The sequence below is a fragment of the Hyperoodon ampullatus genome (genome assembly GCF_949752795.1).
Source record: "Hyperoodon ampullatus genome assembly, chromosome: 1".
Lineage (NCBI taxonomy): Eukaryota > Metazoa > Chordata > Mammalia > Artiodactyla > Ziphiidae > Hyperoodon > Hyperoodon ampullatus.
This window is the reverse complement of record NC_136914.1, coordinates 66,138,453-66,165,174: the sequence shown is the minus strand read 5'-3', so window position 1 is coordinate 66,165,174 and position 26,722 is coordinate 66,138,453. Positions and strand designations below refer to the sequence as shown.

At 49.5% G+C, this 26,722-nt stretch overlaps 1 protein-coding gene across 20 annotated transcripts in view; it reads left to right on the top strand.

Annotated features, from left to right (window-relative positions):
- Positions 1–26,722, top strand: part of KCNMA1 (potassium calcium-activated channel subfamily M alpha 1) — a gene marked incomplete at both ends in the record, with an annotated part of 758,887 nt that overhangs the window by 208,364 nt on the left and 523,801 nt on the right. For 18 of the 20 annotated variants that reach the window (XM_079697893.1, XM_079697892.1, XM_079697907.1 and 15 more), the window contains one exon: positions 15,846–16,007. The exons of the other annotated variants lie outside the window; for them this stretch is intronic. In XM_079697893.1, coding sequence (XP_079554019.1) covers positions 15,846–16,007 — 162 coding nt within the window. The remainder of the gene's footprint in view (positions 1–15,845; positions 16,008–26,722) is intronic. 20 annotated transcript variants of the gene reach the window in all.

The following is a 26,722-nucleotide window of genomic DNA, read 5'->3' as shown; positions in this document are numbered from 1 at the left end:
TTGTAGACTTTTTGATGATTCTGGCCATTCTGACTGGTGTGAGGTGGTACCTCATTGTGGTTTTGGTTTGCTTTTTTCTAGTTATTAGTGATGTTGAGCATCTTTTCATGTGCCTTTTGGCCATCTGTATGTCTTCTTTGGAGAAATGTCTATTTAGGCTTCTCATTTTTTGCTTGGGTTTTTTTGCTTTTTTTGATATTGAGATGTATGAGGTGTTTGTATATTTTGGAAATTAATCACTTATCAGTCTCATCGTTTGCAAATATTTTCTCAAATGATACAGCTGACAAGGACTTTCAATGAAGTCCTTTCTGGTTCTTGGTCCTGTTGTTCAGGGCTGTGACACAGGGTTATTTGCAGTCTGAGTCTTCCATCCTCTGCCAGAAGATACTTAATAAATGTGGGTGATGATGACAGGTCCCTTAAGAACAGTTTGGCTGATTTATTTTTAAAAGACTTCTCAAGAATTGTGAAATACAACAAATATACAGAAAGGTGTATAAAACATGAAAGTAATAAAAATGAATAATCATGAGAAAATTCATGTAACCAGCTGGGTCAAGAAATAGAATATGCTGGTATCCCCAGAATCTTCTCCATGGGTCCCTTCTCCTTGTCTGGCTTCTCACCTTTGATGTATCAATGCTAAGAAATCCTAGTAACAATTCTCTGTCTAGCTTCTGGTCAGAAAATCAGCTGCAGAAGAAGAAAAACAGAGCCTTGGGATTCAGGCAACCATCTGACCTTTCTTCCAGAGCTGCCCACACAAAGGAGGTCCCGTCTCCATGAGTTCTAGGGGCCCGGCTGACAGTTGTTATGGAAACGTGGGCTCGCGGGCTGCTGGCTCAGGTGATGGCCACAGCACTCAGACAGGAGCTCCCATCCTGTAGGGCTCTTCTCTCCCTGCAGTTGTTATATTCTTATAGTAAGAGACTTCTGAGATTTAAAAGACGCTTCCTCTCTCGTGTTACCTTTCTCCTGGTGCCCACCTGGTGCAGCCACACCTCAGCATGGTAGCTGGAGCACTAGTGGAGGGAGAGAATGTTGCTTTTGGTCCAGGGGAGATTGTAGGTCCTCAAGTGAGAATATAGCAGAACTAAGAGTTCAGTAATAATTCACCAACAGACTTGACTTGCAACCTTCCGACATTGTTTGCCAACTGCTTTTTTTAACAATGGCCTTGGGCGCCTCTCTGATTAGAGTTTGTGTCTGTGGAAGGAGGCCCATCTGAATAGGCATGAGGGGAAAAACAATTTCCATCGGAAGAGAAGGCTGAAAGGCTTTGCCCTGTCTTCCAGGAGAAAGGTGTGTGCCTTTTGAGATTTCAATTCTTGAATCACTTTCCCCAGTAGCTCTTCAATATTTATACTGGGTGCATCGCAATTAGATTTGCAAATTCAGAAAACCGGGGGCATAGGGAGGGCTGCTGTGGGGAGGGAGGCCCTTGTGTTCGCAAGTATGTGGGTTGCACACACTTTCTTTTGGCTTCCTGTTGACTATTTCTGACTTCATCTTTGGGCTGGACCTGCTACTTTGTCAAGTGTGCCCTCATGACAGAGGTCCGGAGACAGGGAAAGGGTGTGGGTGCCCCGGGGGGTCACAAGCCACCACGTCCAGACACTCGGTGTGCTCCGTCTGGGTGGAAAACCTCATCTGAAGCCAGACTGAATCACACCAGTTTGTAAGACATTCTTCAACCATGTTAGGCAAGAGAGTCCCCCGCTGACAAGCTGGGGTAGAAGGAAACCTGATATAATTTTGGAAAAACCTTCTTCGAGAAAGAAGTTTCTCACAGCTGCTGAGCCTCTCCCCAGTGTTCAGGGTTGGAGGGGGTCCCAGGCCACAGGCAGGAGATTGATGGGTCCAGGGGTGCCAAGGGAGAGCTGAGGCTTTGCAGTGCTGGGGTGCTCGCCACTCCTAACTCCTATTTGAAGGAGAAGGAGAAGCAGTTGTCGGAACCCGATAGAAATAGAAGTCCTCTCCCGTCTCCCCCGGCTATTGAATTATTGTCATTATTTCACATTAACAGCCAGGCCAGACTCTATTGTATTTGGCTGCTGTGTTGGAAACCCAGATCCAGACTAGGGTTGTGGGAACCCAGAAGCAGGGGAGCCTGGGGTTTCAGAGCCCAGCCAGGCCTCCGAGGCGGGTACAAGCTCAGAGCACAGGGAGACAGGCCCCTGTGCAGAACCGGTGGTCTGAGCCTGGGTCCTCACGCTGGGCGGCTGGTAGCATTGCCGGGTCCTGAGTAAATCTGTATGCCTGGTCACCCGGCCATCTTCCTGCCTCCCAAGGTCTGTCTGATCTGCTAGGCCTTGGTTTCCTGAATGAGGGTCATGTCCCCCATTAGGAAAGGCCGTGGGGGACGACCTCATTGCAACAGCTCTTTTGACCTGAAGCCGAAACCACATCCAAGTTCAGCAAACGGAAGAGATAGAAAAATATTCAGTGGGTGAGGTCTGTAGGCACATATTGGATTAGGTCCTAAATCGTGGTAGAAATCTTCCTGGAACGGGACAAATCCTTTTGTAAACAAGAACATTCATCTTTTTTTGACTGACGTGCCTGGTGAGGCATGTGCTTCTCAGAAGCCCAATGACATCTATTCTTGTTCGGGATTTAGTGTTTGTATTTGAAAATGTAGCTGCTCTGAGGGGCAGCAGTGTGGGAGCCAGCACTCCTGTTCAAGCTTCAAGTCATGGAAACTGGCCTGGTTGAGCCAGGACATCAGTGGTGCCCGGGAAAGGGCTTGCTTTTCCAGTGCCTCCTGAGCAGACTTGTAGTTTACTCAGTCAGTACATACCTGTTAGTCACTTGCTGTATGCCACGCACTCTGGATATTTAAAACAATGGACCTTGACTTGGAGGAGCTTTCAGGCTACTTGGGGCGATCTGACAAGCATGGATGAAAAGACAGCTAAGGCTGCCAGCCAGGGCCTGTGCAGTGGTGCGAGAGAGGAGTGTATTGTGGGCACTGGAATCGGGACAGGGGGAGCAGCGGGGGATCTGTCGCCAGGAAGACGGCTTCACTGGGCCCCTGGGATTTGATGTAGCAGGATGAAGGTGGCTGGAGAGAAATGCAGAGGGCATCCCAGGGGTGGGAACCGCTGGCCCAAAGCTGTGGAGGGCCAGGTCCTGTGAGAGGAGCCTGGTGGGTGAGGGGGCTTGGGAAGGAGCAGGCAGGCCTGAAGACCAGGCCGTGAGAGTCCGAGTTGTGTGCTGTGGGCAGTGGGGACTGGGGAGAATTTCGAGATTCCAGAAAATGTGAACAGAGTGAAAACAAAGCAGAATAGAACAAAACCCAGAATTCTTTCAATCATTTTTTTTTTTTTAACATGCTCTTAAATCTCCACTATGTGCTGGCCACTGTTCCAGGCTCTGAGAGTATGGAATGAGCAAACCCGGCCAAGGCCCTGCCCTCCTGGAGCTTACCCTCTAGTGGAGATTGATGGGGAATAAGCACCCCCGGGTATAATGTTTAGGCAGTGGTAATGGTTATGAGGAAGAGTGCAGCAAGCTAAGGGGATGGTTTGGGACCGTGGTAACAGTGGCACTGTTTCTGGGGAGATTGTTTAGGTGCTGTGCATTTCCTGCTATGGACGCGGTGAGGGCTTCAGAACTCTCGGTGAGGCTGGGAACTCAGGACCCTGTGGTATGACCCTGAGCAGTGAAAACTGATGCATTCCCTTCTCCCCTGCTCTCTGGGCCTGCGCTAGCTGAGCTGTTGGAGCCCTGAGGGGCCTCACCTCCGTCCCCTGGGTCCTACCTTTCCTGGCCCCAGGGCTGTCCCTGTTTGACCTGACAGACACACTCTGGGCTCCATGTAGGGGGGCCTGACTACTATGAGCATGACCTCTCTGGGCCTTAATTTCCCCTCTGTAGCATGAGGACTAGGTGAGTGGTCCCTAGACTTTCCATGGGGCACTCAATTAAACTTTAAAAATCATAGAGAATATCACAGGGTTGCCAGTTGTTTATTTTGACAGGCAAGAAAGAAACTGTCAAATGCCAGCCTACCATCATTGTCATTTCATTCAAAGGGCATGTTAATATCCAACCAAGCAGTGATGACATAATGTCAAAGAAAAGGACAGTTCTTCCCTGGGGAGGAGTGTTGGCTGTCTTTCACTGACACACACACATTACATTGTGCTGCTGTTTTCCATTTCCACACTCTGTCCTGGAGCAGCACTGCTGTGGGGACCACGGGACCAGAGGGTCTGAGAGCCAACCTCCCAGGATGCTTTGCTGTGGGGAGCCATATCCTCTTCTTGATCCTCAGGTGGCGATGGGCTCCCTTCCTTCTTCTGCTTCTCCCCTCTTGACCCTTCCACTGTCTCTCTCGCAGTAACTCCTCTCCAGAAGTGGGGACTCTCCAAACTGTCCTGGGCTTCTTTTCAGGAGGTGGGAGAGAGGAGGAGCCCGTGACCTCCCTGACCAGATGAACTGGTCCCTCAGACATTGAAACTCTGTGTCTTTGGGTAGGAATCAGTTGTTCCCCAGTCATGTTCACATCCTTGTTTTGATTCCATCTGCCTTTTCCCCACTAACTTGAGTCATATAAGTTAACTTGGCTGTGATTTGGAGGTTTCTGCCTTTTTTTTTTTTTTTTAATGAAAATGAGGATTTCCTGTGGGTCTTAGTTATCCATATCCAGTCTGTCTTGATTAGAAACAAAGCTGGCCACCACTTTGGTGAAGAGGAGAGAGATGGGGTTTGCTGTCTGGCAAATCTGAATTCCCATCCTGATGAGCTCTTTATTAGCTGTGGGATCTTGGGCAGGTCATTGTCCAAGGTCACATAAGTGCATACTCTGACACTTAGTGGATAATACTATTTACTGAGCTCTCACCACCTGCTTTGCCTTCATCATCATGGTTGCTTCTCACAGAGACTCTCTGAGAAAGGTATTTACAAGCCCGTCGTTTGGTTGAGGACCCTGAGTCTGGATGGGGTGGAGTGACTTGTGCCAGGTTGCATAGCGGGTACGAGGGGAAGCCAGGAGGCGGACTCCGGGGACAACACCTGTGCCTCCCACCATTCTTGCACCGTCTCTCAGCCATGTGTGGGCCTACCCAGTCTCTTATATGAACAAGCTGTGTTTCCTTGAAGAGGCCCCCAACACTTCTATGACCCTAGGCTTCTTATTGAAGGGAGGGAATCAGCCTACATAAGTTCTCAGGTCCCTCACAGCTCTGACCTCTACAGATCTATGACTGTGAGGTGCATTTCATTAAAAAACAAACAAAACAACAACAACACATTTTTTGAAGGGGTTTCAGTGCTCTCCTTGAAACAAGAACTCACACTGGATTGCCTTCCCATACAATGCCAGATTCTTCCTACAAGGAAAAGGGATTTGTATTGAGCATATGGGCCTGAGTGGGATTTATAAGGCTGCTCTGCTAACCGTAGACCTTCAGAGAGCCTTAGTGCCTCAGTTGCTCATCTTTAAAATGGGCATAATAGTGCCTAACTTGCAACCTTGTTAACAGGATTAACCAAGAGAATACAAGGCATTCAGAAAGTTACATCCATTATCACTCTTTCTGAATTTATGGTCCTGCCTCAGACTTGCCTGCTGTGGTTACAAGTGCTTCCCCCACTGGAAAACAAATGTGATTTTTGTCTTGTGACTGGGGCCCCTGTGATGGTTTTCTTGCGTCTGTGGTTCTTGAGCCATTCTCCCAGGGCAGGCTGCCCTGCAGAATGGCAGCTCAACCGCCATGTCTTTGCAGGTGAGCAGGCCTGCTTGGAACCGGCCCGGTCACTCTGGCTGAGGGATCAGAGCTGAGGTCCCGGCTAATCCAGTTCCAAGTCTCTGAGGTCCAGATAGTGAATTCTGGACTGTCACTTATATGTTCCCGTTTTATTAAGCTAATTGATTGAGAAGGAGATGTTTATTTTGCAGACGTCGTGTATCGGCTGAGATGGATACATCCGTCCTGAAGTTTGAACTGATGTGTTGACTTACTAATTTTAAGCAGCACATGTGGCCATTTGAGAACACGTCTCACCCTGGGATATGGTGTCTAATGGGTCAGTTTATTCCCAAATTGGCACCCCTTCCCCTAGGCCGTTTCTCCATCTCCCTCTCCATACAGGGTTGATTATACCCAGATGTCTGTACTACAAAATTTTGCTACTTAGAAGCCATAGGGTATAAGATGATTGTTTCAGTACTAGTAATAAACAGCATTTTATAAGGAGATTCCATCTCTTTGCACGTTTTGCCTATCCTGAGGCAGCAAGGAACAGAAAAAAAGACATGGCCTTCGGTCTTAGAAGAGACTGGATTTAAATTTCAGCTCTGCCGCTTACAAGATGAGTGATCTTGGAAATTACCCAACCTCTCTGAGCCTTGTAACATTCCTACCTTGCAGGCTTGTTCTGAGGATTAAATAAGATGGTGTAAAACTGCCAAGGAGAGAACATGGCTTGTAGAGACAAGGAGTCAAGGATTTCCTGAGAGCCAGCTGCCTCCCCTTGGTCCCCAGGGCACTGGGGAGCAGCTTAGAATGGCCCTGAGAAGGGCCAGGAAGGACCCCCATCCTCTCCCAGCATCTTACACTGCTGGGATGGGGGCAAGTGCAGGACTCACAGTCCAGATGTCAAGGTCAGGCGGTTTCAGAGCTAGACAGAATCTTGGGGAGCGTTTATACAGCCCCTTTGAGTTTGAAGCAAGGAAACCTGAGGCACAAGATGGTCATCGACTTGTTAAAGGGCACCTGGCCTTTTTCTGCTGTCACCTTTTTCCTTCCGCGGTGACCTGTGTCTTCACACACAGCACGGGGGACTCCTAGAAGTGAGAATCTGGACACTGCCCCTGGAAAGCCATAGCTAAAAACGCACGTGATGATGAGGTGTCTTACCAGGCAACACGATGGTTTTCTGACATCCCAGAGCAATTGGCTTTGTCCGAGCTTCTTTTTCAGCTCTGGCAGCCTGAATCTGTAGTCACCCTGCCCCTTCCCTGGATGTGTAGCCTGTAGTTAGCAGATGCAGTAGCTGCTGGATGGGTTCCTCTGGCACAAACGTGGTGCCCCATGTGCATGTGGGGTCCCGGGGGCTGGATGAGGAAGCTGCAAGGTGCAGGGGAGGACTCCGTCCTGACAGGGAGAGGTTGGATCATCGGAACTTCCCAAGGGCAGAAACTGATTCCACCACCCGCTGACGGCAGTTCCTGGTGGGGGCCTGAGTCTTCTGGTGCCTCGTTTCCCCATCCCTGAGTGCCAGAGTACCTATCTCCTCCCTTCTCTCCCTTTGCAGAACTCTCACTGTGAAAATCCCAGCTGTTGGTGCCCACATGCTGCTTTATTTGCTTGAGCTGCTTGAGGTAATCGGCCTAATCCCTCATACACAGGATTATCGGTACCTGGGAGAATCCCAGGGCTGGGCCACCCTTCCAGGATATGAAAGGAGCCGTTGGGGGCAGGGGAGGACATTTTCCTCTTGGCTGATTTGGAAGGAGTTGGGGCGGCTGGAGGACCGTTTCCCAGCCTTTAGGCCTGGTGAAGACCTGAGGCTGAGGGACAGGATGGTGGCCTTCATGGAGGTCCTGGAAGCCCCATGGGTTTATAGGTGTTGATGCTCAGGCATGTCTGGGTCTTAGGGCACAGGATGCCATCATCATTGCCATGAAATAGAGCCTCTTCTAAAAGCTAAAACAGGCCTATGGGTTTTTACTCACTGGATTTCAAACGTTTTTTCCTCAGAAGACCCCTTTACTCAGGTGCTGTCTAGCACAGAACCTTAATAGGTGAAAACTGCTCAGCGGAGTGGTGCTTTGATTTTCATGGGGGCCAGGGGCCTTGCCGCCTCTGCCATCCCTTGCTAACCCCCTAAGGCACCTGACAGAACACAGTGCTGGCCTCTAAGGGACAGAAAACTATGGGTTTAACCCACTGTTTCCCCTCATTTCCCAGATGGGGACTCTGCTCACTCAGAGAGGTTAAGCGACTGGCCAGGGCCACAAAGCGTGTGCCTGGCAAAGCTGGGGCTAGAATGCAGGCCTCCTAACTTGCAGCCCAGAGCTCTTGGCCCTGCTACTATCCCTCTAATAGGAGACGAGGACTTCTGGACTCCTGCTTTGTGGTCAGTTGAGGGCAGCTGCACGCCAGGCTGCTGGGTCGGTTTTGCTGGGTGCGAGGGGGCAGGGAGAGGCGGGGAGCTGCTGCTGGGGACGGGGTGAGGATGGGGGTCTCAGGCAGACTGAAGCAGGATCCGTCAATGCAGGCTCAGGAGAAGCGGCTTTTTGATGTCGACCAGGGAGATTTGAGGACAAAGTGGGACTGTGAGACACAAGGGGAAGACAGATGGAGGTTTCCGGGTCCTTCCTTTCCCCACAGCCCTCTGGAAGTTGAGCGACCAGGAAATGCCCCATAGCACCAAGGTCCTGGGCAGAGAGAGGTGCAGGCCTGGGGCTTCCAAGGACGGGAGATGCTCTGGTTGCCGTCAGTGCCCCACCCCTCGGGTGCCCCAGGCCCTGCAGTCTTGGACCGGGATTCCCTGTTAAGGATGCAGATGGCATGAGGGAAGCCGGGAAGCCATCTCGTCCTTCAGCAGCATCTGTACAGACAGCCTCAGTGCTGAGCAGGGGGGCTCGCAGCCTGTCAGCTCGACCACGTTCATTTCCCATCTGCTGCGCTGCTCCGTGAAGGGTGATTTTTGGTTCCAAGCCGGTTCTTGGTAGAGAAAAAGAACCGTGTTCCTCTGTCCTTGTTTTAACCACCCTCTTAAGGCACAGGGACCCTGAAGAAGGGTCTCTGCAGTACACGCAGCACCCAGAGCTGGGCTGAATTAAGTGTTTGTGACGGTAATAAATCTCTCCTGGGCACTTTGTGACAGCCCGTAATCCTTCTGCGCGCGTTATCCCTGGGAGGAAGTCAGCTCAGGTGCTTGTCTCTTTTTGGTGTCAGACAGCGGGGTTTAAATTCCGACTGTGTCTTCCTGGGCCAGCTGCTTAACCCCTCATCTGCAAATGAGCGCATTCAGACCCACCTCGCAGAGTTACTGTAATGATGCTCGGAAACGGTGGCTGGTTATTGTGACCATCATTACTTATTAGTGATGTTACCTGTGCTGGTTATCGTGCTTGCCAACAGTTGACTTCCCATCTGCTACAGCTCTCCCTCCCTTCTTCCCTCCTTCCCTTCCTCCTCCTCTCCTTTCCTCCTTCCCCCTTTCCCCCTTCCTTCCTCCCTTTTTTTTTTTAAATTTATTTATTTTATTTATTTATTTTGGGCTGCCTTTGGTCTTCATTGCTGTGCACGGGCTTTCTCTAGTTGTGGCGAGCGGGGACTACTCTTCATTGCTGTGCGCAGGCTTCTCACTGCAGTGGCTTCTCTTGTTGCGGAGCATGGGCTCTAGGCGCACGGGCTTCAGTAGTTGTGGCACGCAGGCTCTAGAGCGTAGGCTCAGTAGTTGTGGCGCGTGGGCTTAGTTGCTCCGCGGCATGTGGGATCTTCCCAGACCAGGGCTCAAATCCGTGTCCCCTGCATTGGCGGCGGATTCTTAACCACTGCGCCACCAGGGAAGCCCCCTTCCTACCTTTCACCAAGATGTATCAAGTGCTTACTTAGTCTGAGCTCATAATGTTTCACTGTTGAGGATACAGCAGTGAACAAAAGAGACGAAAATGCTTGCCCTCATGGAGCTTACAGACAGTCAGTGACGATTAAAGTCTTCAGGCTGCCAGATGGTGGGATAAATGCTCTGGAGAAGCGTGGAGCATAGATGAGTGATGGGATTGGGGAGGGCTGGAGAGCTGGGGTGTCGTGTTCAACGGGGGTGGGCAGGGAAGTGCTCACCCATACGGTGAGGCTTTGAACAGAGTGTGAGGTGAGGGGGCAGCTGTGGCTGTCTGGGGCAGGGGGAGCAGCCAGTGCAGTCAGCCCCAGCTTGGAGAGGGCCTGGAACATTCTGGCAGCACAAGGAGACCAGGGCAGCTGGAGCGAGCAAGGGAGTGAGTGGGAGGCTTGTAGGATGACGGCAGGAGTGGGCAGATTCGGGGGTTGCACTGTGTGAAGCCTATGGCTTTCCTTCGACTGAGATGAGAAACCCCAGGAGGGGGTCGGCATGGCAGTGACATGATCTGACTTACATTTTGAAGCGTGGTTCTCCTCCCAGGCAATCACTGCTTAAACAACTTCCCAGATCTAACTGAAATGTAACTAAACCCGAGGCAGACTTGGAGCTTTGCAGGGAGTGGGTGGCCTCAGCAGGGGTGATCAAGGTGACTCTGGAATCCTCCTCCCTACAGGTGTGGTGCCCAGGGTGGCCTTGGCACCTGGCCAAGGTGAATGAACCCAGCTGGGCAGCAGTGGCAGAGGCTCATAGGGAGGGTGTGGCCAGCACAGCAGGCCACCTGGAAGGACTTGGCAATGCCAACATTCTGTTCATGCCCAGGGAGATAACCAGGCCCTGCCCACCAAGGTGCAGGCAGGTGGGGATCTGAGAGTTGAGCCATGATGCCATCTTTGCCCACCCTTCATAAAGAAGTTGGTACTTTCAGAAAGTGCTGTGCTCCACCTTACCCCAGATTATATGGCGGGACGTATCCCTATTTACAGAAGAGCCTTTGAGAAATGAAATGACTTGTCCAAGGCCATCCAGAGAAGCTGGACTTGGGTATCTTTTGATCCTCAGAGCTCTTCCTACCACACCACAGACTTGAGACTCCCAGTATTCTGGGTCCAGCGAAGGAAGGGTGAGAGACAGAGAGATAGCCTGGATCTGAGGACCAGAAGCGGTGGGGTCCTGGGGTTAGCACAGGCCTGCTCTCCCACGCTGGGCCAGGGCAGCTCCCACTGCTGGGGAAAGCTGGGACGTTTGAAGATGAGACGTGTTGCCCTGTGGGGCTCCCACACCCAACCCCCGATACCAGGCCAGGTGGAGGCTTCCACTGGCCCTGGGAACACTCGGGCTCCAGGTTGCAGGCTGGCGAGGCAGGGATCTGCTTGGGAGTGATGTGTTCCCTTGGGCTAGATTTGGAGGAATCATCCTCTTGGGGAGGCAAAAAGAGGGAAGAGAGATAGAGCCAACTGGGGGTTTGTGTCTTGGCTTGGTGGTTCCCAGGTAGGCAGGGTGGCACTGGGTGTGTGACTTCCCTCCAGGCCCTCCATATTCGGGGTTGGCATCTGAAGGCATGGCTGAGGTTCCTTTTCAGGCTTTGGTCTTTGACCTGTTGCTTTGGGGGAAATGCCCAAACATCCAACAGGTATGTGCTCTGGACAGTGAGCACCTGGCAGGTGACTATGGTCCAGTCAGGCCTTTGGCTGCAGGGGACATGGTAGGGGTGAGGCCCTCCTTGGCCATGTCAGAAGTCACTGAGGGGGATGGGGAGAAGGCAAGAAGGGGTGAGGCCATGTACCCAAGCCCGGCCCATGAGAGGCTGCCCGTGTGGGCCTCCGATGGCAGGGGGCTGCCGGCCACCCTGCTCCCCAGTGTCCACGCAGCCTCCTGTACTTGCACCCTCACCCTACAGCCCTCCCCATCCTCCAGTCCAGGCACTGAGATTAGAGACTGTCAAGTGTTGTCCTCAGGAGGCAGCTGTGGCTTCTTTTTGCAGAAGACTCTGGTGGGAGAGAGGGCAAGACGGAGCCTCAGGAGGGTGTCTGTGACTGGACCTCCGCTTTCCAGGACATCCCCAGGCCCCACCCAGTCTCATCTTTTCCCTGCTCCTCCCTCCTTCTTATTCCTCTCTTCCCTCAAAGGCATCCTTTTCTCCGTTTCAGAAAATCTCTGATGGTCTGTCTGAGGCTAGGGTAGCTGGAGCCTGTAACTGGTGGGGTTCTCTCTTACACACACACGCTCTCTTTCTCTTTCTCTCTCTCTTTTTTCCCAGAGGATGAGCAGGAATCAGGGCCAGTTAACTCCTGACACCAGGGGGAGCCTCTCTGGCCCAACTCAGGAGTCCTCCCGGCAGAGTGGCAGGGTTCTTCTCTACAGTGGGAAGTGGAAGGTGTGGGGATGGATGGATGGACGCCCACTTTGCGGGGCACAGGAGAGAAAGCAGTGTACTGGGACCCAGGGGGCAGCCTCCCTCTGGTCCTCAGTCACCTCATCACAACGGGAAGTTGATCTAACGGAGCTTAGAGTCCGAGGGATCTAAGAGGTCACTTGGTCCAGGGATGACTGTCTGTAGGAATCCCTGCCCCCACTGTCCTGGGGGAGTGCCACACAGCTCCTGCTGGAACCTGTCCAGAAGTTGGGCATCTTACCTCCTGGTGGCCTGTTACCTAGTTGAAGCCTCATAGCTGTTAGAATCGACACTCATTTATCCTCTGTTCTGTAATTATTTATTATGGTGTCCCTCCCAGAGCCCCCAGTCGACGGCACGGTTTTAACTGAATATCCTTGGAGCCAACCCGTCCCACAGCAGCTGTAACTACCACACCCCAAGCCCTGTGCTAAGCACTAGTGCATTGCTTATCTCACATAAGCTTCACCACCACCTTCCTGGGGTCTGCATGCCTGTCCCCATTTTACATGGAGGAGGCTGAGCTTGTGTGCTAACGTGTCCCAGGTAGCCAGCTTGTAAGTGGCAGAGCAGACCTAAGCCCAGATGGGCTTGCTGCTTCCAGCCTGAGTTCTCAGGCTCTGTGTGCCTTCCCCTGAGAAATACCTGCTCTCAGTTGGCCTGTCTGTAAAATGGGGATAATTCCACCTGCCTGTCGTATTTATTACAAGGTCTAAGCAAGATAATGCAGAGAAGGCACTTAATTTTTACTTGCTGGCCCCCAGTTCTGGCTTGGTAAATGGTGGTCGATCGCTATTGTAATGGGCTCTGTTCCTTACCACTCATCCCCCCAAACCCACCCCGTGTGTCCCCAGCAAGACCACTTAACCTCTCTGGGCCTCTGCCCCCTTTCTCTGGAGCAGGAGTTACACCTGCTCCCGATGAGGGATGCTTGGCCAGAGTGAGGTGAGTGGTGCAGAGGGGCTTTCCCTCCAGGCGGAGGAGCGCTGACGTGGTGGCCTGGCATCAGGCTCCGTGATGTGCTCACCTCCCTGCTCCCCCAGCTCCCCACCCCCAGTCCTGCCTCCACAAGTAATTAATTACTCTCACAACATCTCGTGTAAGCAAATAATAATGAGAGCATTATCTCCCTTTAGTCTGTGTTTTTCCTTGCCTATCGTAAAGTAATTAAAATAATGAATGACTTGTAAAACAGTAGGTAAGAGGGCTGGCAAGAGAGCGTTATCTGCCGAATACCTCTTGTGCTCTGAATCACTGATGCATTGAAACCACTGTGACTGGAGAGGACTCCCTGACTCTCGGCCCTTTGCATGTTGATTCCCTCCCCCAGGGTCAGCCAGGTGGCTGGGGAGCCTGCACCCCCAGGATTGAGGAACAGAGAGCTAGCTGGTCCTTCAGGCCCCCAGGCTGTGGCCCTGGACCAGCTCAGAAATGTCTCTGGGGGGCACTGCTCAAAAGGAGCCATAAGAGCCTCTGATTTGAGGGCCTTCTCTTTGCCCTGATCTCTTCCCTGTCTGGGTGCAGGGAGAGGCCAGGATTGAGCTGGGGGTTACGATTCATGTTCCATTTCACGTCAGGGCAGTGATGATCAAGTCAGGTCAGAATGATTACAAGCAGTGGTGCTCGAACTGGGGTTTCCAGAGCAGCAGCAGCAGCAGCATTACCTGGGAACTTGATAGAAACGGGGGTTTGGAAGTGGGGCCCAGCACTCTGTGTTTTCACAAGTCCCCCAGGTGGTTCTGACGCTGCTGAGGTTTGAGAACCACCGCTAGAGTGTCTGCCCTTCCAGCAGAAGAGGGAGGTGGTGAGACTAATACATGAAACGTGTTCTGTGTGCCGTTGGACACTGTCTAATTCGGCCAACACCTATGGGGCAGGCAATACTGTCCCCATCTTACAAGGGAGGGGCAGGAGACCTGCATCTACACCTCCAGTTACTAAAGGGTGCCACGCATCAGGGTCTCTGTCTCTTCCAGGACCCCCACCTGTGCAGTCTCCACGTGGCTGAGACTCGGGGCCCTAACAGGTCATTGGGACTGGCCTTAGGTGGCTTGGGCAGCTGGCTCCACAGATGTCAGCAGGCGGCCCCCAAATATGCCCACCCTGTGCCCCTGCCCCAGGCCTCCTTTTGGACTATTCCAGTGCTGGGGGGCCCAATACACTTGGAAATTAAACATGAGCGCCTGGTGTTACTGATGTTCCGTCTGTTTGCCCAGCGTCCCTGAGTCGGGGTGGGAGAGCCAGGCATCAGGAGCAGCTTCCTGCCTGCCTACAAGTCCCCAGGAGGATGACTCACTCAGTGCCTCCCAGCTCTCCTTTCCTCATTCTGGCCCACCCGCACACACTGCAGATAAAGATTTTCACCTCTGCCTTTGGAGTTTCCTCCTCACTCCAATTCACAATGATCCCCAGGGTCAGTTTGTTTTGTTAATTAATTCTAGCATTTTATATGATGAACATAATTTTGCTGGCATCTTTTTAAACATCTGTGTCTGCAAAAATAATCTCAGTGGTTATTTGAGTAGGGGGCCCAGTTACATTTAAATTTTAGACAATGAATGTGTTTTTAGTATAAGTATATCCCATGCAATATTTGGGGCATACTTATACTGAAAAATTATTTGTTGTTTATTTGAAATTCAAATTTTGCTGGGTTTCCTGTATTTTATTTGGCAGTCCCTAAGCCCAGGCTCTATAGTGAGTGAGGGGCTGACATTCATAACCCTTTTTATTCCTTCTTTCATATTTATTGAGCCAACCATATACTAGGCTCTCTTTTAGGCACTCAGGATTCAGCAGTTGGGAGAGGCAGACTGTAAATGAAATAAGAGAATTATGGAGTGTGTTAGAAATTTTAAGTGCTTTGGAGAAAAACAAAGCAGGAAGGCAGTGCTGTCAGAAGACAGTTGGAATTTTAAAAGGGTAGCCGGAGAAGAAGTATTGAAAAGGTGATATTTGAGCAAAGATTTGAGAGAGGTGAGGGAGTAAACCATGACCCTCTGTGGGAGAAGAGTATTGTAGGCCGAGGGCACAGTGCACGCAGAAGTGTACAGTTTAGGACCCCATGTGGGGCTCAGTTATCTGATGAAGTCAGCCTTGATCCTCAAGCACATTTTTAGCTACAAAGGGGAATTTATTTCCTCCTGTAACTAAAAAGGTCTGGTGTGGATTTCAGGCACAGCTGGATCCAGGTGTTCAAATGATGACATCAGTATTCTGCCACTTCTCCTAGTTTCCTGTGTGGTGGCTTCATTCTCAGGGAAGGATTACCTTTCTTATTCTTTCCAGCAAAAGTCCCAGGCTTGAATCATACTGGGTTGGCATGGGATCACATAACCATCCTTGGCCCAATTGCTGTTGCCAGAGGGATGGACTGGTCTGATTGACCAGTCTCCATTCCTGGAGACAGGGTGGACCTTCAGTCCCTTTTGAACCACACAGACTGAGCTGAGGAGATGGGGAGTTTTTTTAGGAAAGTAGGGTGCATCTGTGAGAAGGGCATGAAGGCTGGGCAGGTGGAGATTACAGAATGCTGACCTCACTTCCTGTCTGGCCACTCTGTGATCCTAGACAGGATGGTTTCCCTCCTGAGTTTTATGACTTTTTTCTTTAAAATAAGAAGAGAATAATTTTATTCTTCTTTCTTTCACAAAGATATTTTAAGAGGAAACAAAGGAAAGATCCTTTTTAAAAAGATTAAAAAAAACAATCAAAGCCATAATCCGTCCCTTCTTCCCAACCCCTGTACCTTCAAGCCAGTGCCCACCTCAGCGGGGGCCCATCTAGCTTTGATTCTTTAGGGTAGGTTGTGTTTTTTAAATCCACTTGGTGGCTACGTCTCAACCCTTGTTCTCTCTATTGCCAGGAGGCCCAGAAGATTAACAATGGCTCAAGCCAGGCGGACGGCACTCTCAAGCCAGTGGACGAAAAAGAGGAGGCGGTGGCAGCCGAGGTCGGCTGGATGACCTCCGTGAAAGACTGGGCAGGGGTGATGATATCTGCCCAGACGCTGACCGGCAGAGTCCTGGTGAGTCCCCAGCTCCCTCCTCACACGAGGAGGTCTGCTGTCTGGTCCGTGATCTCTCTGTTTATGGGGATGTGATGTTTCGCTGTGTCTTCTCCAGGCCATTGGCTATTGGGAGGTGGGGGTGAAGGGCGAGCGCTTACATGTGGTCATATGGTCACGGGGGGTCTTTGTGCACAGCTGAGCCAGTGATGTTTGGGGCATTTGCAGAGTGGGCCACTGTTTGGGGCAGAGAGGGTCTGTTGGAGAGGATGTAGAGCATTTCCTCTGCTAGCAGAAGAGGTGTGCACGTGCACACACACAGTGCACACACACACACACACATGCACACAGCTTGACAGTCTTGGAGAAGAGAAAGGGTCAAAGAAACGTGTGCTCAGAATTCTGCAGAGGCTCCATAAATGCTGGAATCCAGGGAGTTCTGAGTGTGTGTGTGTGTGTGTGTGTGTGTGTGTGTGTGTGTGTGTGTGTGTGTGTGTTGGTGGCCTTCTGAGAATGTTACTGTTGTCCTCTGGCCTCCATAGTTTTCTAGTCTCCTGCCCTGTGTGATCAGGGCCCTGCTCCTGGTAGAAATTCTCAGTCATGCTGGTGGTGAAACTCGTGGGCAGCCCACCTGAGACTACTGGCCCCGTGCTTGGAGTGTTGCTCATGTGACCTTACTTCTGAGGAGGCTGTCTCCTAGCCCCACCTGCAGCCCAGGCTCATCCTGCGCCTCCTCTGTGCATTTCCCGCATTCTCTCTGATCTGCTTGTGTGGAGCTTGGCTTCACTAATGGGCCTCCTGAGCTCCTGCTTCTTGGCAAGGATTGTGGGTGGTACAAGCCTGTAGGGATGAACCATCCCTGTTTACCTGGGGGGCCTGGGACATGGTTCTTTTGGTGCAAAGACTGGGAAAGTTGGGGGCGAACAGGCATGAGTCGGTCACCCTGGTCAGGCCAGGCTCCTGACGTGGGTGGGCTCCATCCCTGGGTAGCCCTGTCCACCAGCTTTCTTGAGTCTGATCAGAGTCAAGAGTTTCCCTGAGAAGGATGTTGCATTCCGCATAACTTGTCATGATTCGGGAAGCTGTTTTGTATGGGCTGCCCTTCCTGGACCTAATGCTGGGGCACGGTCACGAGTCATTGGGCTCGGAGGTGGAATGAATGGGGGTGTCCAGATGGTTGGGGGCATCAGAGATCAGGCAGGGAAGCTGGAAGATAGATGCCACCGCTCTTGAGGTTTCATGGCAAAAACTCGGTGGAAGGTGACCATAGATGTTGGGAGATGGTGAAATTTCACCCATCAGAAGCCTCCTTGGGGGGGAACTCCACATTATGTTTGGGATAAATATCTCACAAACCGCTTGAGGGAAGGAGTAAGTCACTGAATGTCATGCTTGAGTCACAAAGGTGGTGGCCAAAGAGCCTTTAAGGAGAACAGGGCTCTGTTAACTGAGGGACCAGTGGGAGCTGTGTCTTCTGAAGAATCTGGGTATGAAGCCCTGGCTGATGTTAATTGGTGGCAAAATAGAAAGCGGAGCAACTTAAAGCTGGGATTCTGGAAAGGAGGAGAGAGAAGGTGGTGAGGCCAGTTGCTGTGTGGAGGAAGACGGAGGGGGACAGTCTGGGTCGGTGGGACCCACGAGAGACTGGGCAGTCCTGAGTGTCTCACGAGGAATTGAAGGTGGCTAGTTGTGGGCTGTGCTGTGTGACCACCACCCTCATCTCCCCTCCAGAGCCTTCTGTAAAGTCCCTGTTGCTTTTTCACACTTGTGTGTGAGTGGATTCTGTGGGAAAACTTAAGGAGGTTGAATTCTGGGTCTGGGCATTCACATGGGATGAAAGAGAGGCAATGCGTTCTATATGTACAGTGGCGATGGATGGGAAACAGCAGACAGTTTGGTTGTACACATGTGATGCCTGGTGCTTCCCTATGGCCACCGAGGACCATTCTGATTATCTTCATCAACATCATCTAAGAGATACATCTAAGAGATACTGAACACCAACTCTGGGCCAGGTGCTTTTTCATCCCCGTGAAAAACAAGGAATGATCCTGATTCCATTGCACCGTGGATGGAAGCTATTGAAGGAATGTCTGGATGAGAAATGCTATGAGTACACACATTGCATGTGAGTGTGTGGTAGGGAGGCTGAGTGTGGGGAAGAAGGGGGTCAAGAAAGCCTTCACAGGGCTTCATGGGGGGAAAGCCTTTGAGCTGAAACTTCCATGTCAAGATGAACCGAGCACATTTGTTGATAGAGACGATATCAAAAATAAAAACATAGCCGAGCTTGAAAACAAGGGACTACTTAGTGGGCCAGAAGCTGAGAAGAACACCTAATAAAACAGAAGACATTTGAGTTGAGCTTGGCAATGTGGGTTAGGATCCTGAAAGTCAAAGGAGAGGAAATGATTCCACAGTGGGGGAGCAGCAGGAAAAGAGCAGGTGCATGATGTGCTGTGGGAATGAGGCCTGGGCTGCCAACACAGAGGCACCTGAGGGGCAGTGAGACTGGGAAAGTGGGCTGGAGACAGCTGGTTGGGTCTTTAAATGCCAAGCTAAAGACTTTGGACTGAATTTTGCAGGAAAAGGAGATTTTGAGGGAGGGGCATCATGATTGGTGATGGTGCCGAGAGAAGCACAAATGGGCAGGTAGAGACTAAATTGGTGAGGCGGGAGCTCAGGGATGCTAGGATGGTTGGGACAATGAGCTCCTGGGTCAGGACGCAACAGGAGAGAATTGCTGCAGTGGACCCAGTGAGGCAAGGCCTGAACTAGCACCACGCAGTGGAGGCAGGTAGGTGATGTGTGTGATATTTGGAAGTAGAAGCCACAGGCCATGTGCTCCCAGCAGTCACCTGGATGCTACTGCTGACAACGACATTTATTAAGAGCATCTTGGGAGCCAGGCACTGCGTGAAGCCCTATACATTATAGTCAGGTTGAAGGGCAAGGACCATGTTGTATTCGTTGCATATCTCCCAGTTTGCTGTTGTGTTGTAGGGGTTCATGACGAGGAAGCCACAAAGCCAGTCTTAGCAGTGAATTCATGTCCATTTTACAGTTGAGAAAACCGAGGCCTAGGAAGGGCAGTGAAGTGACAGAACCAGGCTAGTACCTGCTGGCCTCTGGACTCCCCATCCAGTGCTCCTCCTGTGTCGTTACTTCCCATTTGAAGATAATACCTTCTTTTTGAAGCCACTGTCAGCTCTTGCTTTGGCTATGACATTTTGACATTACTGTCTCTGAGCCAATTAGGTCCTGAGGCTGCTTGACCTGATTCTTTTAACATTTGTGTGGACAAGCATGGTGCACCCAGGCCTCCTTGCCTGGGACTGCCCATGAGGCTAGCTGCTCTCCAAAGGTCTCCTTGGAGAAAATGCTGCCTGGGCTGCTCTGGTGCACTCAGGATGGAGCAGTCCCACTGCCCAGAGAGCAGGCAGCTTCAGAGTTCAGGCGGTACCTTCAGAACAGGCCTCTCCTTTAGAGAAGGCAGGTCCTTGCTCTGAGCAAGGAACAGATTTCATATTGCAGGCTCCATGCACAAGGGAAAGTAGCTCTGCCTGTTCAGAACTCAAAGCTGTGTTTGTCCTGAACTGCCCCAGTGTTTATCCTTGCAACAGTGGGACTCAGGCGAGACTAGACACCAGCTGTGCAGTTTCCCTTTTCCATGTTTAATGTGTTTTCCTTGACGCACAGCTCAGGAGCTTGGGCCCTCCACATCTGGGCCCCTTTCTCACCTGTCTCATTGTCACAGGTGAGAGTTTCAGAGCCAAGGCATGGTGGGTAAGGCCCAGCTGGGGAAGGATTCACCAAGACAACCTCAGCGTATCAGTAGATTCACTGGTTGTCCAGGATCTCTCAGATGAGCACATGATTCATTCAGGAAACACTTACTTCTCACCTGCACCAGGCACTATTCCAGGCGCTGGGTGTAGGGCAGTGAGCACCAGAGATCCAGGGTGTGAATTATTTACGTTGATAAACTAGATAAAAAGTTGTAGAGCTCAGTGTAAACAATGACAAATGCGAGTCAGCATTTGCAGGTGCTTTTAATAGTTAACACTTGGAGCTTCATCATCAAAGTGAGAAACATTCCTTGACCAGTTCGCAGAATAGCCTGTCTTTGTCTTGTCTCTCTCCTCGGCACTCAGGCTTTAGCTTTACAAAAACAGCAATACTGCATCGGGCCTTCTCTTGGAGAGATGGCTGAGGGATTCTGTATCAAAGTGCACCCCCAAACTGTCAAGGATTACTGCTTCCCTTATCTTTTTGTAAAAGTAAAAATATTTATTATTTTCTGATTATCAAGTTGGTGTGTAGTTAATTCAAAATTTGGGATACCAAATTTTGATCAGTTTGATCATTTGATATACCAAATGATGGTCAGTTCCACTTTGGGATTTGGAGTTGGTCCACAATGAGGGACATTTCAGTGTTGCAGTAAATGCCATTGAGATGCCTCCCAGCTGTTTGGGTGTTGCTGGGGACTTTGTTCACTACATCTCACGTTATCTGCTTATGCACAGACGTGGGTAAGTTCTTCGTGCCAGGCTTGCTGTGGTCGTCCTGGTGAACCTCCAGTGAACAATCTAAATTGGGAAGGGGATCCTGGCCCTTTTTCTGTAGTGGCTGCTGGGAGCCAAGTTTGTGGCCCATTGAAAATACACAGCATCTCAGGATTTGCCTTCTATGTATTCACAGCCTCCCGGCTTCGTCTTCAAGTGTATTCTCTCATTTCCCTTTTGCCTCCTATTTGAACTTTACACATGTGTGGTTATATGCTCCATAGAGTTTTGTGAGCTGAATGAAATCTTTCTAAGAGTAAGGCAGTACAGGCAGACCTCAGAGATATTGCAGGCTCGGTTCCAGACCACTGCAATAAAGTGAGTATCGCAAAGCAAGTCATATGATTTTCTTGGTTTCCTGGTGCACATAAAAATTATGTTTACGCTATACTGGAGTCTGTTAACTGTGCAGTAGCATTATGTTTTAAAAAAAACACTGTACATACCTTAATTAAAAAATACTTTATTACTAAAAAATGCTAATCATCATCTGAGCCTTGAGCGAGTCATTTACTAACATCAAAAGATCATTGATCACAGGTCATCATAAGAAATGATGAAAAAGTTTGAAATATTGCGAGAATTACCAAAATGTGACACAAAGGCATGAAGTGAGCAAATGCTGTTGGAAAAATGGCACCTACAGACTTGCTTGAGGCGGGGTTGCCACAAACCTTCAATTTATAAAAACAAACAAACAAACAAAAACAAAAAACACAATATCTGCAAAGTGCAGTAAAGCGAGTTATGCCTGGATATATAAATAAAAAGGGCAAGAAGCACATAGAGTGGGCGTTTGTATTGTTTGGTTGTACTTTATAGAATCATAGGCCAAAATTAATATTAGAGATAGTCTAGTTCAGGGTTAAGTTTTTCTGTAATGGGACAGATAGTAAGTATTTTAGGCTTTGCAGGCCATAGAGACTCTGTCACAGCTATTTCACTCTGCCATTGTAGTTTGAAAGTAGCGCAGACAGTACATGGGTGTGAGTGTGTTCCAATAAAACTTTATTTATAAAAACAGGTGGTGGGCCAGATTTGTTTCATGGGCCATAGTTTACTGATTCTTGGTCTAGTTCAACTCCTTATTTTATAAACTAAGAAACTGAGAGACAGATTGGAAGAAAATTTTTAGGAAGTGATTTCCCAAGACAATATAGTATAAGAGTGACACTACCAGTGAACCCATTTATAATGGGGAAATTTATGGACATAGAGATACATACAGATAAATATAGGCGCACACACACTCATACCATCTCCATTAGCACCTTGTTTCTGAATATTCTTATTAATTTCCACATTAATCTCAGAGTGACTGTCTCCTTAAAAAAACTATGTATGTGGACAAGCATGACCTCACCTCCAGGTATAAGCAAAGTCTATAAATGGCTGGGCTGTGTAGCTGCTCAGCCCCTGTACAGATTCAGTCTTTTGTGCTCACTTCAAAGACTGGTCTTGCCAATATAGCTGTCAGCTCCTTGAGCAAAGATAGAGCCTTTAGAATGACTCTTTTTTGCTTATTTTCCTAATATCCCCATGCTACTACATTTAAATATTGCTCTAGGAAACATACACATCTAATCCATGAACTGAAAATATATGCTACTTGCTTTACTGTCTGGGGGATGATTTGTTGAAATAAGGAGGAAGAAAAATGCCAGTCTTTCCCTTTATCTTCCTAAATATACTGCATGTGTGGCATTTTATATTAACATAGTATGCATAGCTTGGACCATTCTATCCTTATCTCCTAGGGCCCCAAAGAAAATATGTAACAAGTATGCCTTTCAAAGAGAAATAATCCTATTCGTTTAATAGAGTTAAACAGATACGTTCAGTGTTGTGCTGTTTGCAGCTGAAATTGGACAAGTTGAACAAAATGGAGGGCACGTGGGCACAGCTTAATCACATAGGTGACATCATTGACTTTGTTTCTCTCTTTAGGTGCCTCATGGTGCTGGTGACCGTTCTCATTAGCATCCTCTACTTTTTGTTTTCAGTGGGGCCTGGTTGCACATTCACACGTACCTCACAGTTCCGTCTCCCTCTCTCTTCCTCACCTCTGCTCCCTTCCCTTTCCCCCTCCCCCCCCCCTTTTTTTTTTTTTAACATTTTAGGTAAATCTACATAAAATGTCTATATTCCCTAAAGATGATGCCCTATGTAGCAGAAAGATCATAGGTTGCATGGGCCTGTATTTTTACTAAGAATGCCCCCATAGTGAACAGGTAGATCCTGCTTTATGTGCAGTTGGGAATAAATTGAGATCTTGTTTGAGTTTATTTTAACTCTCCTAAGTGAGGCTTCTTTTAAAGGAACCGAGTGGTAATCCACCCCCTCCCAGGACTTAATAATGGCTCTTTATTTTATCCTGTGCATAAATAGAGTTTATATTTGGGGTATGAATCAGTAAATCAAAGAAGGTATGCTTTATTTATATTATTAAACATGAAAGTTTGTCTTTGATGAAAGGCACACTAGATTGCACTAGATTTGTTCCCTGGGACCCAGCATCATGGGGTGAGAAAATGAGTCAGAGAAGTCACTTGAATTCAGCCGGAACCCATGGTAGGTAGTGAGCTGCCTGTCACTGGAGATGGTCAAAGAGAGGCAGGATCTCATTTGGTGGCGCCGTTGCTGACGGTTGGTCAGACTTCATCCTCATGGCTTTAGTTAGGTTATACAGAAAACTAAGATGTCAGAGATGCTCCAGAATAAAAATGCTTACCTGGAAGTTGAACAGACTTCGTTTCTCATCCCCGTTTTGAGATTGTCCAATGTGTATCAGCGTGTGAGGCTCGACGAATTCCTGCAGTAAGAAAGCAGAAAGACTTTGGCCCAGCATTTCCTACTCCTGTTTTACCACGGAACGCTTTCCCCATGAAACATCTGTGGGCATCACAAAGGACACACTTTGGGAAACATTTAACCAGCCCAGGGATTGTCAAACTGTAACCCATGGGCCAAATCTGGCTCACTGCCTGTATTATACAGCTCACAGGCTCAGGATGGTTTTTACATTTTTAAATGGTTTTTTAAAAAAATCTAAAGAAACATGTTCTCTGACATGTGAAAATTATGTGAAATCAAATTTCAGTGTTCACAAACAAAGTTTTATTGGGCCGCAGCCATGCTCTCATTTACATATTGTCTGTGGCTGCTTTTGCAATGCACTACAGCAGCAGAATTGAGTAGTATCCACAGAGTCCAAAATATGCCACCCAAAAATAGTCACTGTTTGGTCCTGAAACAGAATGCATTTGCCAGCTCCCAATCCAGATCTTCAAGTTCCCCTTCCGCTCTGTGACTGGCCACTGTAAGTGGCCAACAAGACTTGTTCCCATGATTCAAGGCAGTGGATAAAACGTACCATCTAGCCCCTTCTTATGGAGACCCTCTACATTTACTTCCACAAGTTCAACTAAATGATATGGTAGAAATGGGGACACAGAGGCCATAGCCAGGTGGCCCCCCAAATTCCACAGCTGGCTCAGCATAGGAATTTTCCCTTCCCAAGGTCAGTGGAATGTGTCTGGGAATTTTCTAGCAGGGTCACTTTCTGTCTCCCCCTCCACCTGCCTGCGTCCCCTGCAGTCAGTGTCCCCCAGGCCCCGCCTGGCAGCCCAGCATCTAGTCCCTACCATGGAAGACACCCCTGATCCAGACCTGCAGGCCAGGTGCCTCAGCCATGCCAGCTGCCGGACTGTGCTTCCAGTCTGCAGGCCATGTGCTCTGTGTGCCAGCCTCTCTAGCATATTCTGTAAAGAGCAGCTGTTAATTTTACTAGCTGGTGGGTTGGCTCCTCTGGCCTCCCACCGTGAGAATGAAGGAGAGTTTCAGAAGTCAATCCTCGCAGAGTTCTGGAGAGAGGAAGAACCTCCTGGCACAGGAGCAGCTTGCTTCGTCCCAGCTGTTCATCCCTGGCTCCCACGGCCTCTGGTGGCAAGTGTTGGGTTGTCCAGAAAGTTCGTTCAGGTTTTTCCATAACACCTTATGGAAAAACCCGAACGAACTTTTTGGTCAACCCCATACTTATGCTGCTGCTGCTGTGCTTCTCTCCTCTGGGGATTTTGCTGGGAGTGGGTGTCTGTTTTGTTCTTCTGTCTCATCCGTTTCTTTCCTTATCTATCTGTGGCCACTCATCCATCCATCCATCCATCCAATCCACATAACTTCGTCGGTGTTCCCTGGCACACACAACTGAATGTAGCACCCAGTCAGTGGATGCCCGATAAATAAGGCAGGACACTCGGGGCTTTCCCTTGTCTCTGTTCACTCTGTTTCAGCTTCTCTGTCTGGGCTGGGAGATAAGAGTCCTGCCCAAGGCTGATCCAGCATCATCTGAATTGGGGCTTTTACTCTCTTTTGCTCTCCATCTGGCCTCGTGTCTCATTAGATTGGAACCAGCAAGAAGGATAGATGGAGCACTTAGCATCCCCAAATCGCCAGCTCCTGCTTTTCCTCTCTCCCTGGGACGTGCAGCCTTGGCCCGTGGAGGGCTGCTATGTGTGGTACTGCAGGGCAGTTAGGAGCCCAGCTTCTACAGTCATTCTGCTGAATCCCAGCTCTACCACTCTGTAGGGCTTTTCCTCTGGGCTAGTTGCTTCATTTTGGTGCCTCAGTTTCCTCATCTGTTCAATGAGCATAATAATAGTCCCTCTCTCTTAATGTTGTTAGGAGGATTCGATTCATCAACATATATAAAATGTTCAGAATAGTGCCTATTACGGGGTTAGTGCTTAATAAACATTTGCTACTATTATTTTTGTTATTCTTGAGTGAGCCTAATCACCATGTCATGGAGGAAACGTGCTGGTATGGAGACACACAGGAGTAGGGAGTGGAGGGTAAGCCCTTTCCTGTGACAGGGATGGAGCAGCCCTTAGACCTCACCAGACCTCAGATGTCGTCTCAGAGTGCTGAGCTACCTCTGGGCGTGGCCATCTGAAAGAGGTCTGAGTATCCTAGGCAGGTATCAGTATCCCGGGATCCAGGTTTGGGTCCAGCCAGCTGATGATGTTTGGTCCATGTACGCAATTCAGGCTCTGTCGTTTCTGAAGCTGGCTCATACCAGCCTGACTTATCATTGTCCAGTCAGCGAGGAAATTCTCACTTCATATAGCTGTCCTGAGCTGGCGGAGCCAGAGGACTGGCTGGGCTTTCCCTGGGAGCTGTACATTGTAGGCACGTGTGTCACAGGAAACACCCTGGCAGTATGACAGATGAATCTTGTGGAAAAGAGGGTCAAGTGTACTCACTGTGGTTCCTGTATCCAGTCATCCCTGGATGTGGGGTGAGACTGACAAACACAGGGCTGGTTTCAGAGGGCACGTCAGCACCCTCTGATGTGGGCAGATGTCTTTAATGTCCATTTTGGCAGGCAGCAACCACAAATCCGTTGGAAGGACGCAAGGAAGTGTGTTAAGTCACCAGAAGATAAGGACACAGGTTCTACTGTACATGCCAGGCATCTCCTCTGAGCCATTCATCCATTTCTTCAGACATTCCTGGAGCACCTGTGAGGTGTCAGACGCTATTCAAAGTCACTGGACACATATTGGTTCTTCTAGCGAAATCTGTAAAGTGAAATCATCCCAGGTGTTGAAAGTGGAAATGTTATGTTGCACTTTGCTACAGTGCTTCTGGGTGGCAAGGTTTTTGAAGTAGTTTGGTGATAAATCAGAGTCTGTGACCTCTCCATCCATCCTTGGACAGGCCTGGGGGCCCAGGTCTTCTAATCCTGATCATATGTCCTGTGTCTTCTTACTACTGGACACAAGGGACCTAAGTTTAACATTATATGACTAATGTTAAACTAACGCCCTCCCTTCCTTCCTCCCTCCCTCTCTCCCCCAACTCCCAGCCAGTAAAAGCTGGCGCCCCCTGGAGGCTTTGTAGGAAACGGAACACCTGTATTTGGAGCCCACCATCTTGGGCTGGGACACTTTTCTCACCTAGCTTTTCCCCCGGAGCCTTTGGGGAACGCTGATGGTTTAGCAGCCCCTATTTGTCAGAAAAATATCCTTGTGGACTGAGACTCTCCTTGGAGCCTCCACTTCATCTGTGAAGAATTTTGTTTAACAGGGAGACTCAAAAACAGAGATGATGATGATGACAAAGTTACCAGCCATTGTCGCTGCCTGGAAGCACGTGCTTGGAAAGTCA